General features: G+C 32.3%; 1 protein-coding gene across 3 annotated transcripts in view; it reads right to left on the reverse strand.

The window, feature by feature from the left end:
* LOC106103842 (hypoxia-inducible factor 1-alpha-like) overlaps nt 1–25,287 on the reverse strand; it is a 76,551-nt gene extending 51,264 nt beyond the window's left edge. The window contains exons 1-2 of one of the 3 annotated variants that reach the window (XM_013283750.1): nt 24,995–25,287; nt 1,999–2,186 (exon numbers count right to left, since the gene is read on the reverse strand). In XM_013283750.1, the coding sequence (XP_013139204.1) occupies nt 1,999–2,186; nt 24,995–25,041 (235 nt within the window). In that variant the 5' untranslated portion in view covers nt 25,042–25,287. Of the gene's footprint in view, nt 1–1,998; nt 2,187–13,355; nt 13,732–24,994 lie in introns of those variants that run through there. The other 2 variants (XM_013283748.1, XM_013283749.1) reach the window with 2 other exon arrangements.
* Nucleotides 25,288–26,700: the final 1,413 nt, after the last annotated feature.

Below are 26,700 nucleotides of genomic sequence, written 5' to 3' on the forward strand. Positions count from 1 at the left end.
GTAAAGAGAAAGGGACTTTAATTAGGCCTCTGGCACCACACTCATCAGACGAAACACGGAATTGCTTCCATTTCACGCCTGTCTTCTGTGTGGTCGTGGTATTACACCGGGCTTGCCGGCTCTGCAGTGCTAAGATGTTAAAGCGGGCACTACCGCTGTTAATGAAATAAGTTACAGTAACCATTCGGATTCAATGATTCGCTTAATGACATCTGATATTTATACATTTTATCTACTGACAGGCATCATTTGAAGCCGCTTGCGTCATCAAATACAATGTTGCTGTGAAATACAAAGATAAAGGATTGTATGAGGATTATCTCACATTTATTATACGTTTTTTTATTCCATCTGTGGATACTTTAACTGATTAGGTATTCAAATACGATACAAAGGTCGGATCAAGGATTTGCAGTTTTACAAGTATAAAACCACAATTGCGTAATTTGTTTATCAGAATTAAATCTGTCACGTCCCCTGCAGGTTTTGTACCAATGTATATACATGATATTTTATTTGATTACCTCCGGGGAAAAGGATAGATCGAATAACAATTCATCCGTCGAATTCAGTTCATTCGTTTAGGCACCAGACCAAAGGTTCCCAAAGTTTTCTCTTGTGGATCCCAAGGGGACTGGATTTATGGAATCACTATGGAAATACTAGACCATCACAATAGAATTTACATACATAAAAACCCGCACACATACGCACGGAACCTTACATCTCAGACGGGTAAAACAAACTAAAAATGTTTTTTCTAAATGATTTGATATGGAATACTAAAACAAGAATAATGTTTTCCACTGGCTATATTACTTGCTATAGATAATCTTATCTAATGAAATTCGTAATAAATCGTTAATTTGCAGTAACTATGGCTTAATTACATATATAACAAAATGTTCTTGTATAAGATAAAAAAAGTTATTAGCGTTTTGGATAACAGAATTTTAAAGTTGAAAATGATTTATCATTTTTGATAAAATACATGTGGACATATTGTTTAAATGTCCTTTATCTAGAAAAGCGTGGGTTTGGTCAGAAACGTATTAAATATATATGCAAAAACACATTGTAAAATTCTTATCATTATATCAATTGTTGACAGCGATTTAGCTCTTATATGTATTTTAACAGAAACACTTTTCAGAGGCCGATAATATGTGTTTCTTTAAATTTTCAACTGCTAACACGATCGTCATTCTGACAATGCAATAATCTAGCCTTAAATATAGTCAACCAAGGACATCTGGCCCGGTAAGATCGGCGTTGCTATCGCGATTAGTTCCGTCATAAAATATGTAAAACGCACATGAGCTTAGGATATGACATGAAAGATAAAAAAGATGTCATGACAGTACAAGGATCTTGTGACATTTTGTTTTGTAGTGAGCAATTAAAATTTGGCTTTATTAATGCCTGTCGGACCAGACAACTGTGGCGGTCTATAAACTGCTTAAATAAAGTATAGCAAAGATTATTTATTTGTTAGTTATTAATTAATTTGTTTAATATCGGTTCCTAATTCTAAATGAAATGTAAACAAAAAAGTGATAAACATAGTGACAAGGACGGCGCCTCAGTAATGCTTGGGCCTACGTCATTTGTTTGTTGTGTCGAAGGCCAATTAACGTGGCTCATTGGACTTGGGCTTTATAACGAAAATAAATATTGTATCAGTACCCTTTTATGATTTTTATTACTAAGACTATGCCTCACAGATGGTCACTATATGTGATTTAAATTCGTTTCAAATTTCAATTGAATTAGGACATATTCCAGTTACTTTAATAACAAAAGAAATAGTAAAAAAACTCAAGACCTTTGACAAATGTATTGGGGAAAATCAGAAGCCGCGAAAATAAAACAACTCTATTTCAAGTCTGATCACTCCTTTGATCTGATCAGTTCAATCCTTTCCTACACTTACTTTCAAAAACTCTATTAATACTCCAGTTTCAACATGCTAACGATTTATAACACGTTAATACTTACACATAGACACAACATCACGGACACGCAGGTAGGAGATGGCAAGGCGCATCACTGACGCCTTATCCAGCTGTTCCACCTCCTCCTTCTTTGCAGGCAACGCGGCAGTCAACTCTGCAAAGATCTGCATCTCCTTGGTGCGCCGGCAGCGCGCCGCCACACGAGACTTCTCCTTCCTTTTCTCATTATTCCTGTAGACAGAAAAAAGACTTAAGTTTCGATAGTGTTACAACAGCCACACACATCAGGTAACCTACAAGCAAAACGAGTGTTTGACAAAACTGTAGATATATGATATGTGTATAATGAAATTCGATTATACATAGCCTAGCGTGTTTAGGGTAAGTTTTCAGAATAGGTGTAATAATCCCTTTTTTTAAATCGCAGCTAGAAAATTGACACATGCAAATGTCAAATTCCAAAATAATGTCAGTATTTTTTGTGCAGTACCTGTGATATTGGTTTTGTCATCTCTATTAGACGCTTAAATTAATTTAATAAAAGACCAAAACACTTTATTTTTAAAGCATTTTAGTAAAGAATACATTATTAATAAACCTATGACTAGTTTTGTAGTTAATTATACACAGTAAAATGTGTTTTGAATTTGGTTATATGTATATGCTTAATTTGAATATTGAGTTTTAAAGAACATTAAAAATTTTGCACGATAACTTATTAAGCATAGGTAATAAAACAACATAAATTTTTATGTTTTTCCGGTAGCGGGACATCTGGGTACATAACTATTTAAGTTCAAAAAGCTGGCAACACTCGAAATGTCATTTTACTCACTGGGATTAAAAGACAGTAACGAATAATTTCCATGATTTTCTTTTAAGTACAGATTTGTGACCAAACTTTTGTTTTATATTTCGTTATATTATTACATTAATTGCATAGACATTTTGAACGAATTAACGGTCGGAAACACGCATATCATCAATTACAAAATTATTTTTACTGACCAAAGTCTAACTCGTCGATACAAAGAAGTTACAAATCACTATTTCGATATTATCTATACTTGTGACGTGTACATCAATATCTTAATTCGAGTACTGACCATATCAATAAAACTTACGATTGACGAAAAAGTAACAAACATATGCTTATTATCATTAGCAATTCAGATAGCCTTGAAGTATCTAATAAACTAAACTGCCTATCTCCTTACATTTTGAGTGTAATAATCATGATTCGAGTTAATTTTATAATTATTGTATATCGTAAAAGATTTAGAAATAAAACTATTTTAACGAAGACATTATGTAATGACAAAATATGTACAGAAACAGACTATAAAAAAGTGATGTCGTCGACAATATGTTCTAAATTTGAATTATTTAATTTCTTCTTCTTTTCTAATGGCTTGTCTCTAGTAATGTGTAAAAACTCCTTGAACAATTATTTTTACGAGAATAAAAGAATTCATTGTATTACATTTAAAAAATAGAATATTTATTATCTTGTTTTCAGGTCTAGAAAGGAATATTTGACACATAACACACCTTTTAGTCACAGAATGCAGTTTAAAACTGCAATGTTCTATAACAGGTGATCCCAGTACACACATTATGATGAAATATAGACAACTTCACAGAGCACATATACACAGACACTAATCATTAAATAAAAAATAGACGATCGCAGCAAGGGCTGGTTCTATACCGAATGCCACACAAACATAACAAAACTGTTCACATAATGTTAATTGCTATTAATTTGTCGTTAAAGCCAGTCGCCATATTTTATCACTTGCTCCAAATAGTATTTGACAAGTGCGTCACAAAAGTGATTTTAAATTACCGCTCATGTTTTATCAATACAAATGCAGCCGGCATCTATCGATGTTTTTAATGCGACCACCATGAGCACTAAAGTAGTGCTCTAACAGTGGTAGAGCCAGCTTTAACATCTTCGCACGAATGGGTCGGCTCACCCAGTGTAATACCACGACCACACAGAAGACAGGCGTGAAGTGGGAGCAATTCTGCGTTTCGTCTGATGAGTGTTGTACCGGTGGGCCAACTTGAGTCCCTTTTACTTCTCACCCTTTTTCCGAAAAATAGGATGGGAAGGGAATTTGGATTTGACGGTTGAGGAGACGCACAGGAAGGGGAAATATCCTCTAATGTGCGTCTCCTCCTCCGTTGATTAAGGGTAGGCAACTTATCCGCTATTGCGATTGTCTATGGCCAGCGGTCGCCTCGCCATCTTGGCGGTTTCAGGTGCCCGCTTGCTCGTTTGCCTTCTTATGTTATAAAAAAATCACTAATAGTTTAGAAGTTGACACTAAAACCATTATTTTATTTAACTTAAAATAATTATTCAATTAGCTACAATGTAACAATAGAAGCGACATTTAGGATTAAAGTGCTATAGCATTGTATTTCGAATGGGCTATTCCACTACTATTGACGCACAACATAGACGTGACCTGATTAAAAATTATACTAAGAATCTAGACACCTACGTCACGATTGTACTCTAAACCTGTTACACAACGATGACTAGAATCTTCTAGAATAATTGAGACATGCAATTTGTGACAAGATCGATTAAGCGTGAGTTTCTACACCGTATTATTCTTATGTAGGTGTTTAGGGTACGGAAACTAACTACAAAATAAACAAATCATTGTCGTACGATCTGATAAAAAATCATAGATTTGCGTGTTACCATGTCTTGAAATTCCACTTTCTTAAATAAAATATCTCGTCTACCTTATGATTAGTAGGATTTCATTAGAGTCGAACAAAGTAAAATAAATGTAACGTTATCTTAATAAAATAAAACGTGTCAAGGTTGCAGGATACCGGAAGTCCTCGGGCTTAACTACGGTAATGAAAGTCTCTTGGTTGAATACTAATTCTATTGCAGTTGGAAAAAATAGTATTTTTTATATAATTCGCAAAAATAATTTGCAAACGACAGATAAAATTTTTGTATTGATAAAACACAGCAGCAACTGATTGTACAAAAAAAAACTAATGCCATAAATTCCGTCACCGTATTCCATTACTGTAAAACTCGTTTCAGTTTATACTGAAACATATTATTCTCTCATTTATTTTAAGATAAAATAAAGGGACGTCAATATGTTCGTACGGCTGTTTTAGCAGTAGACACCCACGGTTATTTAGAACGTTAAAAATGAATTTCGGTGCCGTAGATAAGGACGGCAGTAGTCAACGAATGCAACGCACTGAGGAAAAATTTATCGAACATCCATCCTACTTTCCGAACGAGAGAAAAAACTAGTTACGATCGAGTAACCAATATAATTTGCAGTCATTCACTCGGGACTGCTTTGCTAATAAACTCGTAAATCAACTTGTTTTGCGTGAAATCTGTATTTAATTAGACTTCTATTTTATGTTAAAATACGCTTGATATATTACTTACCATTTACTATCCAAATATTTCATTAAAACTAAATGCAATATGCATTCAAAAGTTTCCGAAAATGAAATCAATAATGACGATATTTTTAACGAACTCCGTTAATATCGTTTTTTTAATAAGTCCGATATTTTAACGTATACCATAATATTATTCATGTAATAAATTAGAATGTTTATATAAAAGGATGGATGCATGTTTCTTAAAAGGTATCTATCTGAAGAAAGGCATATAGAACATAGTGTAGAAGAAGAAAAAGGTAACTGATTATAAATTATTTTGTAATTCTGTGCAGTGGAAGTCGCTGACAAAGGCTAGTTATTAATATTTCCCGCCTTAAGATAAATATGGGAATATAATATACAAAACTTGTATTACCAAATAAAGCAGGTGCAAATAAAAACTAAAAGCATACACAAAGTCAACAAAACAAATGGCCGCTCAATAAAATTAGCATACATATACTAATAGATATTTTAGAGAAAGTAAGATAATGGAATACTACAGAAATCTCTGGGTAGTTCTTAGTTTACGAGTCGGTAACGCTTCTAGGAATCTTAACACAATAATGGATGCGAATTAAATTCAATTGATCGTTTTTTCCTCGTGGAATTTACGAAAGAAAAATTTAAAAAATTAAAAAATTCAAACTGCTAATGAAAATTGTATAAGTAAATTTTGTGTTTAGGGTTACTTAGGAAACTCAAATGTCTTATGTGAATAGAAAATTGTAAGTGAAGGGAATTAATACTAAGAGATAAAGAGTTTGATGGAAGACTATGACCAGGTTGTGTAAAATAAATTAGATACATTGTATAGTGTCAATAATACTAAAAAGGTGATATTCAGGTGCAGGATGGTGCAGTTTCTACGTATGTATACTGTCGAGCTCAACAATTGACGATGATTGCAAAAGTAATCGCGTTCCCGTCAATTGAAGGAGGTGTGACGCGCGCCCGCCAATTTGTATGTCCGTTCGTTATTGATAGCTACCGCCAGCTTCTCTCTGCACACATTCTGGCCTCGTTTGCTAATAAAACATTGCTAACTGCAAAATTTGTTATACTAAATGTATCGGATTGTTAGCAGCATTGTCTTTCTGTCAAATAAATGCAGTTTTTAATCGAACTAATGTAATTGTGATAATTTAACTTCATAATTCAATATTCTTAGAGATGGACACTTGAGGACAATAAGGATGAGAACAATGTCATGGTTCTGTATGTTTTTGGGAGAAAATACAAACACGCATATGTCATCCCTCACGTTCCCTTTAAAATAAGGGAGATAACAAATTATTTTGTACTGATAATGCAGTGAAAAATGACATTTAGCCCTCATTCGTACGGACGCTTTTTTAACGGTGCGTTTAAATTCAGTGTTGGCAGCTCTCCAACGACGAACGCTTTAAAATCACTCTTGTTTCGTTCGCCAAACTCTCAAAGGCATCAAGGCTCGATAAAAAAGCGTGCTTTAAAAGCGCTTTTGTATGCACAGATACTTAGAAACTCATTTTTAACGAACGTTATAAAAATGCCCGATTAAATGATGGTTTACAAATGCGTATTGAATTCAAATTTGGAAAGCATTTTGTATCGACAATTCGGTATAACTGATGACGCAATAATTTACGTAGAAGGACATGGTTTCACTTTTGGTAGTGTAATATTTGATTAACGATTGCGACAGCCTTGGTTTTAGATCGCAGGACAAGTTTAATATCAACGAACTTATATTTTTACTATCAAATAATTTCTAGAAACTTTAAGAAGAAAATGCGTTATAAAAGTCTAATTTTCATCTCTACATCATCTCTCTGTTCCTAGGGTCGGCGCGTCTTGATCATGTCATTTTTCACACAAACCATCTATCTCTTTCTAGGCCTACTTCTATCAATGTGATGAAGAACGAAGAACCTGATATGGGTAATACGAGTATTGGACCTCTAGTTTTATTTTCAGATTTACAAACCTTATAAAGTTCAGTATAAAATCAGTAAATATAGTCATGCTCAAGAACTACGGTCATTTCGTATCCGTTATATGACATTGTAAATGTTCCTACTATTATAACATAATCATAGATGTAATTTACTATTGCACACATAAATTAAACTCTGTACAACACAAGGATTTATGTTTTAATTTAAATACATTTTAATCGATGACTAAAGGTCTAGTACATTTCCTTCCTTCTTAATATTAGGGCTGCCACCTCTTTGGTTCTGATACGAATTCTTCAAGTTTGAATGGTGCATATTGATAATCCGGGTAAAAGTGTGTGGTGTGAAGTCACTAAATCAACGTCTCCAACGAACAAAGCTAAATCTATTATAACATCTATTTATCATTTCTTTTAGTCGGCTCGGTCAAATTGCCGTAAAAAAGGGGGTGGGCGTCGTTTTTTCAACTGCCAGTGTTCGGGTCTACGTTAATTTAATCTTTGCAGCTCTACATACAAGTACTAAACTGGATTCATTTGTTTTCCTCAATCGTTAGTTCTATGTTTTGCTACGAACACTATTATAAATCCATTAGCATTTAATTAATCTATTTGTCGTCTGACACAGATATAATTTGATTAGTGACCTCTTGGTCTTATGCGTAGTTAGGACCAGATGCCGAATATTCATCAGACAAAGGTTCGTTGTCGCCAACGTTGAGACCAATTAGAAGATTCTGCCTTGATCTAATATAAAATACAAGCTGTTCCCGAGCGCCTCATCCGCATGAAATTTTCTATTTTTTTTTTTTAATCATTTCCATTTGTGATATTTTCTATTGCAAATGTTCATATGACAAGGAGGCCTTTGACATTGGTTAACAGCGGTTACCATGGCAACCTTATTTCTTTGATTTTTCCAAATTATTTACACCCTAAGTTTAATAGCGTGAAAATACACAGCGTAAAGCGTATCGTTAGTGTAGGGTTTTTATTAAAAAAGAATTATTCAAAAATATACTGTGATTTCTGACATTTTACATAACTAAGAAGTGTGTTTACGCTTTATTATATTAGTATAGAAGTATAGGTATAGATAGATATATAAGTGGTATCAATGTTTTAATAAAGGCGTTTCAGGTATCAGACTTCATAGTTGCAAGTTTGCATATCAACATGACTTCTAGAATTTATAGCCTAAAACCAAATCCCAATCACAACAATCCAATAACATTTTCACTTGTGGCTGATAAGTTATCTTTGACGTTATCATTGATAGTGACCGATTCGGACAGTGGTTCAAAATATAATTTCGACTGTAGACTCGAATGTAGTTAGCCAAAATTCTATGTCTATCTATACTAATATTATAAGGGCGAATTTTATAAATCATTTCACCGTTAAAAAGTTAATTTATCTGTAAGAACCATATGCTATATTTTGTATTATCTTTTAATTTCACGCGGGCTAAGTCGCGGGCATCGGGCTAGTTATTAATAGATTTTTCACATGTTCTAAAAACACACAATTTATTTGAACAATAACAAAATACATAGCCTGATGATAGAGTATAACATAAGGAAAGTAATAATAAACGAAGTATAGTCAAACAAGGATATCAGATACGTCCTCGACGGTCTAAATTTTTCAAAACTGTCAGCATAAAGTCGCAAAGAGAAACAATTTCAGATGAATTTATTTTGTCAAATAAATTTTGCCTTTGTAATAGAAATCCAACTTCTTTATAATTAAAACAGGGATATTAATTTTGCTAGAAATATGACACAGCTTGTCGGTAGCTTTAATTGATGGAGGGGACGAACAGAATGAGGATATCTTCCCTTCCTGTGTCCCCTCCTCCGCTAAATCTATCCTGCACCTCATACTATTTACAGTAAGCGGTAGTGATTAATCATTTTCTAAAATTCTACATTACAAGAGCATGATTATATAACATACGAGTTACAAACATATTCAATAATTATAGCAATCATATACATACCAATTAACTGGAGACGATAACGTAATACTTAAGTTATCATTAAGTCGCGCCGAAGCGAGGTTATCAGTATTATTGTATGCACTTGCATACATTTCTTATTCTTAGTAAATAAACGATTATCATTATTAAAACATTAAGTCTAATTAAGTGATTTTTTCTTCATTAGTAATAAAAGTCTCGCACAGAAAACGGCAGAGAAAGGATTGAGATATGTTGACAAATGCTGGGAATGTCAGTTGAGTAGAAAAGGTTACAAGTCAGAAAGTGCTAAAATAAATGATCAATATTAAAGATAGAACAGAGATATATGATACGTCACAACTAATATGTACAAACTGATAAAAAGATGGTGGTCGTGTAGTATCAGGAGGTAACGAGGATGGTACAAGAGACGGTGGATTGAAAATCTCGAACGAGAAGATCGAACACTTCTAAGTAAAAGGAAAGAGAGTAATGTGTATAATTGATATAACACGTAAGAATTTAAGATTTATTCATACTGTAGAAACGGTACGAAGTTATCAAACTTGTGTGCATTACTAAATAATAACAATTTTAATGCCATCTAAAAGAGACATTTAAGGAAGTGGTTGAGGATGGTATTCCCACATTACTTTGTATTTGGTATGACTCACTCAACTGTGAATAGAATCACTTCCCAGACTACAGAAATAAAACAGTCAAGTGCTGTTAAACACAAGGTTACTGGAAACCTCACGTGGTCCCGATCAGCTGATAAATGGGGCTGGCAAAGGTCCAAATAATTAATGTAAAGATGCATAAAACAATTAAGAGAATGTGGAACATTTTACAAAACGATGTGAGCCTTTCTGCTATAGAATGTACATTCATGAGACAAGAGCCATCCGTTAATTTACTGTCATATAACAAAGTATGTGATAAGTTTAATATTGATGAATTTGGATTATGGATTATGGATTTTTAATATAGCCCGCAAAGAATAGGTTTTTAGTTTCTGACACACGCTTTTAGTCTATAGCTAAACAAACTAAACAAATAAGTCAATAGATTGTGCCAGAATTGTTTTGCACACATTAGGCAAAATTCCAATCAAGTAATTAAGATATAGAACCATCAAAAAATTATCGTGTTTTCAACTGTAACATGGTAGACGCTTAGTCAAAGTGCTATCGGATGCTTTATAATCTTCATTTCGTAATAACAACATTGTTGTAACATGATCAAAGATAAATCACATAGTGACAAGAGATTGTAATCATTCGCGAGTTAGAAACAAATTTATCTTCATTGCTTTTGTCAGTTCAAGTCTAAGGGAAGTCAAGGATAATAGTCTTAAGATAAAATACTCATGGAAACATCACAACTATTACATACAATTTTTGCACCACAACTTGAAATTTTAATATCAAATCTCAAAATCAAATAAAGCTTATAAACACACTACTTTGTGGCGTAGGATGTTAGCAATCGCAGCATATATATCAATTTGCAAATTAATAATAAAAATAACTGGCATCAATTACTATTAAAAATGAAGATGTCATACATACACATAATGCGTACTACACTCGAGGTCACAAAAAGAGACAAATAAAATTACATCGTATTGATGAATAGACAAAAATTGTCACAAAAAGAATACACAATTCTCATCACACATTGCGACAATTGTGATTAAAATATATCTCTTTTTGCGGGATAAACATGGAAACATACGAGTATACAGAGTTAACAGAGATGGTAAACCGCAGATAGGCTAAAAAGATCTGATTAACATTTTTCTATTTTTTTTCTCATTTAATTCTTTTGCACAATAATTACAATATATTATTTAAACTAAGCTAAGACAAGAATTGCGCAAGGGCGGACTTATTGTTTTAATAAAGCAAAGCAAAAAAAAAATCTTATTAATATTATAAATGTGAACGTTGAGATGGATGTTTGTTATAATTTGTACCCTAAACGGCTAAATGGTTCTGGACAAATTTTGTCATAGATGTTAGAGGATTGTCTGGAAGGACACATTTGTTTTTTTTTTAATTTCATGCGGACGGAGTCGCAAGCGAAAACTGGTTATCTACATTTAATATCAACGGTTAGGGTAGGGATATGACAGAAAATATTTACATATATACATTGCCAAGCGAAGCTGGGGCGGTTCGCTAGTATTATCTATATTTACTCGTACACGGTGTATCAAGACAAGTAGATATGTAAAGAGCTTAGCTTAACATAAAAGCCAATTTTATCTGTCCGTATTTAGATGCGTCTACATATATCATGTCTTTTAAATTTATCTCATACATATAGCTACCGTGCAAAGATTATTGATAAAATAATATTTTCATAACAGTACGTCTGATAATATAGTCACGTTCAGATAAAACCGACCGGGGCCAAGTCAATTTATTAACCCTTCAGTATACTACTAGCATTTGCCCGCGACTCCGTCCGCGTTTATTAAAAATAAAACAAAAGTGAGTATCCTATGTGTTCTTCCAGACTATCCTCTACATCTGAACCAATCATCAAAACCGTTTAGGGTACAAACTCTATCAAATATTGGGGGAGTCCTAGGCTACACGGTAAACCGGTACTGGTGTGAGGGCCGGTCTAATCCTCCACCTCTGAATATGTCGTCGTTATCAATGTCGTCATGTATGGGTATCATATTGAAATGGAATAAATATCCATCGATCCATCTAAACTTTCGCATTTATAATATAAGTATGAAGTATAATTTCTACAACATTACATGCATTAAAAAGTTCCCATCCCTTTCCGTTTTTCCATAAAAGAATACAATTCATCTGTAAAATATCCTTGCAGGTAGAGTTGGTTATTACGAGTAGAAACGCTTTTGCCTACTACAAGTTATACAAGTTGTGTAACCGCGGATGTCTCATCAAAGCATACAAGTACAGTCAGACAAACAAGTAAAGATAAAAATTAATGACCTTATCTTAATTAATCCAATAAAAAAGACGGTACACAATTTTTTTTTCGCTATCATAATTTTTTTAAATCTTTGAAAATAATTGAATGAATGATAAATATGCAAGTTATAAAATGGGTTCAAGAATAAAGTCTTTATAAATAAAGTTTTCGTATATTTTACGCGAGCAACATTGTTTTGCGTCAGCGAAGCGTTAAATTTAATACTAATGTAATCAAATATAGCTACTTTAACTTAACAACGTTTTAAAAATATGAGTGTATTTAACAAACATCTTATTATTAACGACTTTTTCTAAGAATTTAACTAGCTGGATCTCGCGATTTTACTCGCTACGGTGAACTGTAACTGAATCACCTACTTATGATACATAGTTTATCATTAAAATCGTTTGTCAAATAATTAAAGAAACGACAAGCGATATACAAAATTTGGTATACCACAAAAGATAGGCTTAAAGTGGAAGAAATCCCATATTTCGTGTGATTGTGTTTCTTGGAGGCTTAATTTGTATCCCACTTTTTTGATAAGGGATAGGAAAGAGGTGTGAATTTTGGCTTAAAAACACGCATAGGAAGAAGAAATATTATTGTACATCGACTCGCTTGCCGGACAAAATAAACAAAAGATCTGCAAACTCAGATGTGTATGGCAAAGGTCCTTCGCTTTTTTAACGAATCCAAATGGGCGCTTGCTCGATTGCCATCTTTTACTGCATATTTTGAAATTGGGTCCTTGATGCAATTTAGAACCATTATGATTAAACTTCCTAATTTTGACAGATGCTACAGAGTATTTTAAGGGCATCTGAGGTCGTTTGTCTTATCGATTTTGTTTCAATTATGTTATCACAACGTGTTTCAGAACCTTAACATTACACTAAAACGGCTTGTCCGGGTAAAGTTTAGTTCAATTTTCAGTTATTTTAGATTATATTCTACACCTGATCAAAGTTCAGTGAAGTTAGAAACTGTGGGCTTTGCTGCAGTGAAAATTAAATTGACATGTATCGGTCTGTTTTCTAAGAGAATGTGTGAGATTTCTATCGGTCATAAAATCAATGCGTACACTTACATAAAATCCTCCAGATCAACAACATTTGTATACTGACAGGGTTGTCCATCCACGTCATAACACATCGTACTGTAGTCCCATTGCTGCCCCTGACAGGGTAAATTCAATGTCTGTGGTGGGTACACTGCTTGCACTTGACCACCATAATATACATAATCACACGCATAATCATTAATACGCTGGTTAGGTAACTTAAAGTAAGGTTCGTTATAGCCGTACACGTAACTACACATGGTCTCCGGTTTCGACCACTGACTTGCCATCGGGCATTGTCCCATCCATTGCATATCCTCGTAGTTACCGACTACAGGGCACTGGTAAGATATACGGTCGCCGTTCACCAACATATTCGATAGTTAACTTACACAACTATAAAATAGACCATCTGACTACATTATCCACGGCCGACTGATACCAGATGCTCTTATCTCAAACAGCAATACCACGCGTGTTGCGAAAAAGGTTGATTATATTTTTGATGATAACACAGTTCATTGTTACGATATTCTGTTCATGACACCAGGTGGCGCTGATAAATAAAAAATGAAAGGCTTTAGAATAAACAGTAGATAGATGTATCGCCATGTTAGAAATTATGTACATATGTTCTTTATAAATATCTGAACAAATATCTAGAATAACAGCTGGTCCTATATTGAGTTCTGATTGACTAGATTGTACAATTAAGACAATAAATACCTAGAAATGTTAATATTGTACTTGTTTGCAATCATTATACAGTAATTAATTTTAGTAATAAATCAGTTCAGCAATGACACTTGAACTTTGAAACTTATATAGATAAAAATAATCTGAATTTGACATACATTTTTGTATCTTACTAATATTCATTAACTCGAGTGTTATTCTGCCAGTTAATTCTATAGTATTTGTTTTACGACGTGAGATTAGTTCATCAAAGGTGAAATACGTCATTAGATATACGTCGTGCTTTGTACAATCAGGCAACTTCTCGATGGATTGCTTTCATATTCCGTCTCGGCTTATAACCAACCAATTAGGTAGAAGCTCAAACAACGGAATGGAATAATAAAGCAGTTAGCCCTGTACGTTATCGATTTTTTTCGTACAAACACATTAAAAGGGTTTGCCTATTGGTTATTGTTTCGCGTTGCCTCAAGTCGTAGAATCGTCGTACGTTCAAACGACTGTAGCTTTTATGGTTGAACACAGTCAGATTCCCCGATAGTACGTTTCCGTTCAATCTCATGTTGAGACCTAGAGGTCAGATAAAGTGATTATACATCGGATAATAAATCTTAATATCAATATGACGTAACAATAACTTGGGAGACTATACGTAGAGTCACTTTCAATCACAAGATTTTGGCAAAGTTTACATGTACATGCCAATTCTTTCTCTACGCCCACTTCAAAGGTAGGAACGCATCTGCTGCCTTTTAACTTGTTGAATATATTGGGAATTATCACTTCACCAATTTTGGTGAAACGGATAACTTGTTCGTTAGCCTTTAAAAATAAAATAAAAATTCTCATGTAATACAAGTACTTAGTTCAATTACATCATTTCTTATTTTGCCATCGTATAGGACAGTGTTGGCAGCACAAAAACAACCGGACTGACGAGACCTTCCATATTAATTAAAGGGGCTACTGAACTCGGCGCCATGACGTCGATCGTTTCGAATATACAAATCACGCGGTTTAATACTGCGAAATAAAGGAGGAAAATAATTGTTTATACGTAATATTCGTTTTGAGGTTTCAGGGACTTTTAGACACAAATTTCAATAATGCCAGACAAAACCAGTCAATAAGGAAATAAGGTAATCTAAACTAAATATTACAGGTGCATGTCTATAATAATTGCAGCCAGACAATCTATACTAATAGTATAAAGAGGAAAGATTTGTATTTATATTGAAATAACTCAAAAACTACTGGGCCGATTTCAATTTTTTTTTACCAATAAATAGCTACAACCGTAGGGTCGACGCACCGCGTTTTTGTCCTCCAAATAACTTATCATCCGTCATCTCACTCATCACTCCCTTGATCATGTCAATTTTACGCATTCCATCTATATCTTTCCTATATAATTACTATATGTACAAGTTATTGAGAGATACAATAAGAAATTATCATTTAGAAAGATAAGTCAGAGACTGGGCGGAACCAAGCAATGAAAACATTACGTCCAATTATTAATACGAGACAGTGACCATTATATAACCTTTATTGTTACGTAATGGCTTAAATTGCTTAATAAAGTCTAATTTACTGGGATAAAACTTGTGTTGTTACTGGCTTAAATAAGTTGTATGATTATTTTTTAAAAGGAGGGACAGAGAAGGACAGAGAACTGCTGTCTTCATATTAAACAATATTTTAAAATCAACTATTCTATCGTAAAATCCATCACAGCTTGAAATCCAGCTAATAAGAAAACCGGCATTAATTTTTACACGCACATCAAACTGCATACGATAAAATATAGGCAATTTATAAAACTTTCTAAAAATGCTGTTTCGTTGGTTTCTTGGATGATGTACCTAAATTAATAAAACCGGTTTAATATTAATCACAATAAATATCTGACAAGAGCATTCCGATACCAAGAGGTGATTAACTTAAGTATTAATAATATCTTTAAATGTCATGCAAGGCAATAACCGACTATTTACATTGCCTTGAATTGACTTTCTTAGCCATAAGAATGAGAAGAATAATTATAAGGAAATAGCTGATCCCGTGCGACTTCATTCGTATAAAATGATGAATTTTATGTCGTTGTTTACATGTGTTATAGCCTAAAGTATGACGTAAGTGTAGAGCTTTTTATTAAAAAAACAATTATTCAAAAATATGCTATAATTGCTGACATCGTAGGCAACAAAAAGTGTGTGTTTACACTTTATTATAATAGTATAGATATGTTTACATAAACCCATTAAAAAGATATTTAAAATACTTAAAAACAAAGTAACGAGCAGTCCAAGGAAAACAGGCATATTAATTTAAGGCGACATTTAAAGACCAAAATAATGTATTTTTTAACGTAATCTGATTTCAAATGCCCTTAAAAAGCAATAAACACAACATAAATTAGTAGGTCGTATACATGCACAGATCTATTAATATAGAAAAAAATCTCATAAGCATATCAGGATTAAAACCGTCAGCGGTTAAACCGAGCCAATATAAAATTTGTTACCAATGTCTAGACCACTCAGATAACGGTACGAGTACTTATTTATGAAACAAAAATATTAAACCGTCTTTTGAATCAAGCATCAACAATATAACACATTAAATTCCGCTAAATCGCTTCGAGATCATGTTTATACATTAAAATAGTTTTTTAATAGCAAATAAGTGATCGATGTGTTGCTCAAGTACATTTGCATTAGCAGGTACGTTGCCTTTTTTTAATCCACAAGGGAAGGAATGAACAGAAAGTGGATATTTTCTCTTCCTAATCGTCCCATGCCATTATTATTAATAATAAATAATATTGGCATTAAATATTCAACGCAAAAGTGACGATTTATCAACATAGTAGAGCGAATACATCGTTGATAACGGTATTGTAAACACGTCATACGAAGTGCATCTCTTTATCGTGGATTTGCACGGCCTAACCACTCGTTTAAATACATATCGTCGACTCCTTCGTTATTCTAAAAAATCATGAGACAACGATATACTTTATAAGTATGTTGGGGCTGTGGTAACTCACGTTTAGAGTTTCAGCTTGTGATAATTTTATTACACCAATGTGTATGTATGTTGTCTACTTTAAAATACGTAAACAATTCGAATGCCGGATATGAACGAGATAATTGTATTTTTGGTGGAAAATAAATGACACTTTATTTTTTATCTATTACGTTATCAATTAACAATGCGTTGGTGGTTTATTTTATAATGGCAACACAGAGTTTAAATTGATAAACGTAGTCAAGGTTCTTAATACCACACATATGTATACTAATTAATCAAAACAAACATATTTTGAAGCATAGGAACTGGTAGCATTTAAAATTCGAATACACCATACGTATTACACAATCAAAGGAAATATTCTGGTAGTTATAAACGAGTTATCTACTTCGATGATAAAAATTTGTACCTGGTTTCAAACTACATAGATAACGGTACCCCGACGGTGACCGTATATATTAAAATAGCCAGTTTGTTTTGCGTAACTTCTTTTCTTATTTCCTTTAAAACAAAGGGCATAAGGTTTTCAATGTTCATCATACTAATATTATAAATGCAAAAGTTTAGATGGATGGATGGATGTTTGTTAGAGTTTGTAGCCTAAACGGCTGAACATATTTTGATGGAATTTGGTACAGATGTAGAGAATAGTCTGGAAGAACACATAGGCTAATTTTTATCCCGGAAATAGTTACGGTTCCCGTGGGATGCATTAATTTCGTATTTTGATGTTCACTCGATAATTCTGCAACGGTTCAAAATATGTTATTGAAGTTTGGTACAGATATAAAACAAAGTCTGGAGTACACATGGGATAAGGTTCATCCCCGAAAAATGTCTGGTTCCCAAGGGACACATTATTTACATAGTTCGTCTGTTTTCTAATACCACGCGGACGAAGTCGTGGGCAACAGCTAGTTTGTAATAAAATGAGCAAATACAAGTCATTGTTGAACGAAATATTACTGAATAAGGATTTTTCACATAAATAGATTCTATATAAGTCTTTTTGAAGACCCCCTTGCCGATACCAAAAAAAAGGTAGGTATAATCAACGAGATAAACAAATTAAAGTGACTAGACTGTATTTAAAATCTTACTAATCATATAAATGCTATAGTTTAGATGGATAGATGTATGTTAGAGTTTGAAGCCTGACTGCTGAATGGATCTCTATGTAATTGGGCATAGATGTAGAGAATATTCTGGAAAGACACATATGCTACTTCTGTTTTTTTTTTTTAATTCCACGCGTACGAAATCTAGTAATGTGATAATTATTACTGTTTAAATAAAACCATCTATTAATGGGTAATGCCATATTACATTATATCACAAATATTTGGAACACGTTATCAAAATGTTTGTTGAATTATTTGATTTATGACTAACTTAGTATATGATGTAAACAGACATGCCATATTTGGTGTACAATTACATTATAGTAGTCAAAGTATGAAAAAGTATTGACCGAAATATAGGTTACCCGTGCACAATAAAAAGGAAATGACGATGCAATTTAATTAGTATTTTACGGTTTACTATGTACAGTCGCGGCAATCGGATATTCCACTTCAGGAAAAATTGCTTTGTTCATTGCAACAAGACAAACGCTACTCTTACAAATAACTAGACTGAGTGGTTCAAATGAAGGGATAATAAAAATAAACTAGCCTTGTATCAATAACCGACTTCTTTTCGTACACACATTTATAAGCTGCATTGTATTCTTTTTTCTTCCGCGTCTTGATTAAAAATATTCAATCGATTGTTTTTGAGATGGAACACCGCCAGTTTCCCCGATTGTACTTATTACCAAATCGACTTACGGGTCAACATTCTTTTCAAATGAATCGGAATAGCTAATCGGTAGCATTCTATTGTGGATCGTCTTTCTTTTTGAAAGACAGACTGACAGATAAACCGATTAATATTAAGCATTGCCTGATTGCTAATTTAGTTTTATTTTGGATGAAGTATTTAAATAGTTAAGTCCATTAATGTAGAAATACGAATGAATGTCAAAAATGTAAAAAATCCAATAAAAAACGTCGAGAGCATATTTTTATGGAGACAATTTTTGAAAATCATATTACTATTTCTACGTTAAAATATAGATGATGAGGTTATTGGAATTTAGGAGGCCGTCGTTTGTATTGACAAAACGGGTCTTAAGTTATTGTCGCAGAAGTGTTATCACATATTTTGATAATTTACAATTAGGTATCATTTGTTTAAAATGGAACAATTAAGTACTTTACCCTTTTAAACAAAAACTGCAACAATACTACCCATTAATTTTTAAGCAACCAAGATAACAAATGAAAATATTGTATCCGTTTGAAAATGGAACGCTATTGTTTTGTTATCTATACGAGTACTAATATTACAAAGAGGAAAACCTTGTTTGTTTGATTGTAATGAATAGGTTCAGAAATTTATTTTAAAAATTCTTTCACCGTTAGAAAGGTTAATTATCAGTGAGTAACATAGGCTATAATTTTTCAATTCTTTATTATTTTTAAATTTCACGCGTACAGAGTCGCGGACAAAAGCTAGTATCTTCTAAATTATTTCTCCTAGTAAACTATTCTCTTGTCTTTCGACTACTAAGTGGACGATAGTGAATAAATGTGCGTTATTGCCTATCTGGCTATCTGGTTAACTATCTAGCTAAAAAACATTAAATAATCTATAACTTCCTTTTTGTACATATTGAAATAACTCAAATACTACTTGGCCGATTTAAAAAAATCTTTCACCATTAAAAAGCTACGTTATCAGTGATGATTTCGGTTGAAGCGGACGAAGTCGCGAGCAACAGCTAGTGTTTTATAAAGTAGTAAATACAATCATCAGTACTAGTTTTTATTCTGGGTCAAAGTCCGATACGGCAGCTGGAAGCCGGTTTCACATTTTAATAAGGCACTCATAGTCGGTATAGTTTGATCGTTTATCTATAAGTACAGACAAGTGAAGTAGCTAACTATTGAATGTAACGGTATAAAGTAGTTTAATTTAAACCTGAAATGGGTTTAATTTAATACATGTGGGAGGTTTTAGTTGTTTTTGTGTTTTACATTTTACTGTTTGATTACTGTCAACATTTCAGATGTCAATTCAAAAAGAAGAGAGATAAAGAAAAGATGTCGACGTCAATGATTGTTAATTAATAGTAAAGATTGTACAGAAAATCCACTGATTCCACTTATTTGCGACGATCCCACATATATTATTATCACTAAAAGACTGAATGAATCGTAACTTTATACCTTTCGCCCGCAACCACGTCCGCGTGGAATTAAAAAAAAACAAAAGTGAGTAGCCTAGATTTTCTTCCAGACTATCCTCTACATCTATGCCAAATTTCAACGAGATCCGTTAAGCTGTTTAGACTTCAAACTTTAACAAACATCCATCCATCTAAACTTTTGCATTTATTAGTAAAAAGTAAAATGATTAGGAATTCCAGAGTTTGGAAGAGAAACCTGCGCCGATACATACTTTGTCGAACAAAAAGTTCAAGGTTTTCAAAATTAAATTATAAACGAACTAAAACATCTTAATAATAGATATGTTGAGCGACCGCATCCCACATAATGACCCCATAACAAAACTGTCCATAAAATCTTCTACCTGGTGTATCAACAAAAACTGTATTCGTCTTTTTAAAGTGGATTGTTGTTATTCGGCAAGTCGACAAGAACTTGCTTTTTAGTTTCCTAATGGTGGTACTTAAAAGCCCTTCGAAATGTTTTTGAATAAATTTATTTTAAATCTGTTATTGATTTTTAAACCGATTACTGGACCTGAAACAGTCGATATTTTGTCATTTGAAGAAAAAAAAGATAATTCAGCATGATTTCTCAATACTATATTTAAATGAATTTGCAAAACTGGATTAAATCTATACATAGTGATACTGCACTATTCTCACATTTTATGTAAATAGTAGCTTTCGCCCGCGTCTCCGTCCGCATGGAATTAAAAGAATCAAAAGCCTAAGTGTTCTTCCAGACTATCCTCTACATCTATACCAAATTTAATCAAAATCTTTTCAGCCGCTTAGGCTACAAACTCTAACAAACATCCATCCATCCAAACTTTCGCATTTATAATTTTAGTATGAAGTGTCATCATCATCCACTTGCCCTTATCCCTTATAGAGGGTCGGCACAGTATGTGCTGCTCTTCCATACATCTCTATCAGCCGTCATATCTGAATCCACTCCTTTCTTAAGCATTATGTGAAAGAGTTACACAATCCATCCATACTTTCTTCGGTCTTCGTCTTCCTTTGTAGCCATCCACATTCAATCTTAACACTTACAATATTACTATAAAGTATGATATCTATACATTCATATATTGATATTTTCCTTACATATTAACTACATTTAAAATACAAAAACTACGTTAATTTCACGGTTCCTAGCACTATAGGAACAAACGTAGGGTTAAGGAAAATTACGATCCATCTAAATTAGCCAGCTATTAGAGTAAAGCTATTTCCATTGACCCATTTCACGAAGTAGTTCGGCTGGGAAACATTTCGTTACGTAATAACAAGAATTAAACATCAATATTTATTACCATTCCGAACCCAGTGAGTATGAAAATAAGGAAATTGATACATGTATTAAAATATCATTTTAACGATACCGATAAAACTAGGTATTCGTGTATATAAGTTTAATGTACAATAAATATCTTTTTTAACAAAACAAATACGATAAAAAAATTATTTTACATAAATATGAGAATTTTATGTCTGAATAATGTTGAAAGCCGAAAAAAACGTATATAGTCAAGTCAATTTAATTATTAAAACTATTGTGAGGCATTATCATAAACGAAAATTAAATACGGCTAAACACACGTAAGTTGAGTTAAAAGAATTTTCGCTTAGTCAAAAGTCGTGCAAAGTCCCCTATTTCTTATTGGTACATAAATTTAAAGGGATATTAACAAAGGAAATAAATAACTATTATTGTAATGTCTATGGTTTTATCTCAAACGATCTATGTTAACATTGACTATGATGGAGTGATTTTAACTCGGGTTGAATCAATTTTAAATGACTATCAAGACAAGCTTCGCGGTCAAGGAGATCCGTAATAGATCACTTTTTCACTTCTAGCACTAACTAGATCACGATATCATCGAGTGCGTTACTGATGACGCATTGTCTACACAATCTGTATTAAAATTTAATTATTTTATCATTGTTACTAGCTCTGAAGCTCATTTGCTAGTTACATAGGAGATTTTGTGTCTTAGCCTTATATTATTTACATCTGTTCCAATTTGCGATATCCGTTGAATCGTTCTGAAACACCTTCCAAATATTCGTCCATCTAAACTTTGTTATATAATATTAGTAAGCTGAGATTAGATAAATCCAATTGTTGTGAAACATACTATTTAGCATTTTTAGATTTTAAAAAAAATTAATATTGCCTAGTCGTAGTCACAGAAATCAATCAAAAGTTGGTCACGTAAAAATTCCGCAATTCAACAAAATATGTGCCGTCCGTCGCTCAGCGATGCGTTAAAGTCACGGGACAGACAATTCCAACTAGCAATCGCTTCTCAATGTGTCACTAAAATTATTAGAAGATTGTAAATTTAGTCTGTGATCTCATTAGCCACGTGAAATTTTATATCTACTAAACTATACACCATATAACAAACAACCATTAAACCGCTATAACAAATAACTACACAATATTAAAACAAATTTGAATGCATACATTTTTACATTATACTTTGATTAGCAAGACAAGGTTTTGCTCACTACTCCCTCTCGAGGAATTAAAAAAAAAACAAAAGCGAGTAGCCTAAGTGTTCTTACAGACTATGCTCTACATATATGACAATTTTCAACAAGATCATTTCAGCCGTTTAGACAGCAAACTCTAACAAACATCCATCCATCTAAACCTTTACATTTTAATAATTAGTAGGAAGTAAGAGAGGCAATACATATAAAAATCCACAATCAATAGCAAACTCTAACAAACATCCATCCATCTAAACTTTCACATTTTAATTATTAGAAGGAAGTAAGAGAGGCAATACATATATAAATCCATAATCGTAATCCACACTATTTCCACAATAGATGTACCATTATGCACCATGTTAATACCGAATAAATAGTTCCACCAAAATTCTTTGTTTCTACTTGGCTTTCGGGATTATGGGTGAAAAATATGTTTCTTTACGATATTTATAAAGAAATACAATGCGTTTTACATTGGATAAGATATAATTATATATCAAAATTATACGATTTATATAAATTGTCTACATAAAAAAAAAAATATTTTAAGAACTCAATCAAGAAAGATAAACACTCGCAAGCAACAAAAATCTTTGCTCAGTATGTATAAAAGGCGCATATTTATGACACACCTATTGATAATAAAAATTGCTTACGTGATAAGAGTAGGCTTGTAAAAAAATTACAGAGAACATACTTCTCGGAATAATGATTGATAGTGTGTATAGCCTAAGTTATGAGGAAAATGAGATCTTAAATCTATAATACAACACTATAAAATTAAATATTTGGGTAGCTTAAACATTAATATGATAAGCGGTAAAAGATTTGGAAAGATAGTTAATGGTAAGTAGTAGTAGTAAATAGTTCCATTCTGGTATTTTATACAGAAATAATTACCCGAAGAGATAAAAGACAGCAGTTTACACTGCAATAACATATTTTAAGTTAGTATGTTTTCCTTTTTCATATTAAAATAAAACATAATTTACATTACAAAGTCCAACATCAATCCTCATCAAAATCAGTAACAAACTCATGTTGGACTTTGGAACATTTGCTAACTACAATAAAGTCCAACCAACTAATAATATACAAGACAAATTTTGTTTCATTAGTAACAATGATTCTTGTTATTTTTCATATTGATTAGCCTAACCCTCAGATAGTCTGAATTGCAAAAATTAGTTTTACCAAAATCCATTCGTGAAGAAACAACAGCAAAGTTAGTGATTATTTGTTGACAGAATTCTTAAAAGAACAAGGTACTCAATTACAGATGAATTGAGTACCTCATTCTTTTGGGAAGTCGGTCAACATATAATTCTTTTTTTATTTATTTTATACCAACTTTTAATGTAAACTTACAGCTAAGACAAATGAATTCACATCAAGCATTAATGGATATATTGTTAGTATGTTTTACTTTTAAGGTTAAATACATCCTGAATGAATAAAAACATAGAGTTTAGATATATAATAAAATCCATAAGTCATAAAAATAAATTGTTAAATATCAAATTTTTAAGTTGTCTACCATAGTAGAGAGTCACCAAACTTTTATCTCTGATCAGTTGCACTTAAAAACATTCAGTGTAATATCATTCAGTTTTGCATCAGTGTGTTACCTCATTTTCTATATTTAAATTTTGGTTGCTATAGCCAGTAATAAAAATAAATTATTGCAAATAGTTTTTCACTTTATTGCTCATTTTCCAAGTTTTTTTAATTAACTTGATGAAAACTATTATCTTTGTTAAGTTCAAAGTTAATTAAGATTTCAGTTAAAACGATTGATATTCCACGTGGCGTAAATCATAACAATATCAATAAAATTTGATTTTGAAAATATTGTACTGTTTAAATAGAAAGCTGAAAGAAATAATTATGTTCTTAAATTTAAGAAGGTAATAAGGATTACATAAATTATCTTAATTATAGGTAAATATAGCACTATATGAAATGATAACATTACAATTTCATATGAAAATTAGTTGTTTATATTAAAACATGTGGAGACAAAGTCAAAGAGAAAGTTACAGTGGAGTTTTGACACACAAGGAAAAACATACATAAAATTAGTTTAGACATAAAAGTCATGGATAGATTATGAATTAACTGTTAAATGCTGTTCCAAAGATAAAGTTACCTCTTTTTCTGGGTCGGTAGTTTAGGAGACATCTCCGATTTTATCATAATGTCACTATTATGAAACTTCGCGATATGAGCACAATCTTAGAACACTGCCAAGGAGAGTATCATATCGCTATTCACGATCTTATTATTTTGATTTGTTTATGAAATGTTCACAAAATAGTTTCACTGATCACAATTTAGGTCATTTTATAATGCACTACACAAACAAAATACACTTTGTTGTCGTGAACTTGCACAGTGGTATTTGGTAGAAACTCAGGCTCGGGTTTGCTCGGGTTGGTAGACGGATTAACTTATAGGTATTGCCATATATGTGTTTCAAAATAAACTGTCAAAAAATACCTTGTGTTTTGTAAACAATAATATGCTATGAATTATTAATTTTCTAAAAGACTACAAAATTTAAAAAATAAACTAAGCTCGCAAAGCTAAAGCGTTGGTCTTAAACTAAGCCGTAGTCAAAATTATGATGGTATGTCAAAGTGTTCCATTTTAATGACAAAACATATCTTCGACAAAGTTATAAGAGATACATATAATAGAGTTACAATAAAGAGTTCGGTAATTCAAAAACAAAAACTCATACATTAAAACCTATAAAACTGGATTATACATTACGGTACATTGTTCTAAAAGTAGTTGTGGCAAAATAAAAACGAGTACTGGCAATACTATTATAAGACTTTCAAGTTGTAATGTAACCTAACAAGTTAACAACAACCTAACAAGTATGGTATTTTTATGATAGTTGGTATTAAACCTGTATAACTACAATGTCAATACTTTTATTAGTTTGTTATCTTTCAGAATAGCAGAATTTTTTTCTTGTTTAAAACCGTTCAGCGATTCAGTCAATCTAGCACCATCTATATTTTTTTAAAAGACACTGAAGCGGCGTTAAAAAATGACTCATTGTATTAAAGACAGTGAAAAACAGATGTCGTTGTATTCCAAACTTGACATCAAAATGAGCTTTATGGACAAAAACAACTTCATAGTTATATTGTTATGTTGCATTTAATTAAAATATAAATATAAATAACTCTGATTCCTTACATACATTTCCTTAATTGAGATGTTGCTAATTAATCCGTCTTCGTGGCGCCGTTGTTTAAACGAATGATGTATGAACCAACACAGATAAACAATACTAATTGCTGGAAGTGTTAATTCAAGGAACTAATGAAATACCCTATACTAAGGACTTACACACTTTGAGGAAATCCATAGTAGAATTTAAATATTCACAGATGAATAGAATTTTATATATCTGCCGTAAAAAATATGTATTCAGTTCGAGTAATCTATACCTATATGCTAATACTAGCTTTCACCCGCGATTCTGTCAGCATGGAATTAAAAAAAAACAAAAGTAAGTAGCCTATGTGTTCTTCCAGACTATTCTCTATGCTAAATTTCATCGAGATCCGTTCAACTGTTTAGGCCACAAACTCTAAGACTATAACAAGCATCCATCTAATCCTTTTGGCATTTATAATGTTAAGTAAGATTATAAAGAGTTATTTATATTTTTGTATGTATTGAAATAACTCAATAACTACTGTAGTTTATTAAAAAGCTGCGTTACCACTGAGTAAGGTAAAACAAACCGCGAAAATTTAGAATAATGTGCCTGCTAAAAAATTGTTAGCAATAGTTCGCTTCCGTTGCTTCTGTCTGTATGTGGGACATGCAATG

The sequence above is a fragment of the Papilio polytes genome, unplaced genomic scaffold (genome assembly GCF_000836215.1).
Source record: "Papilio polytes unplaced genomic scaffold, Ppol_1.0 DF823700.1, whole genome shotgun sequence".
Taxonomy (NCBI): Eukaryota; Metazoa; Arthropoda; class Insecta; order Lepidoptera; family Papilionidae; genus Papilio; species Papilio polytes.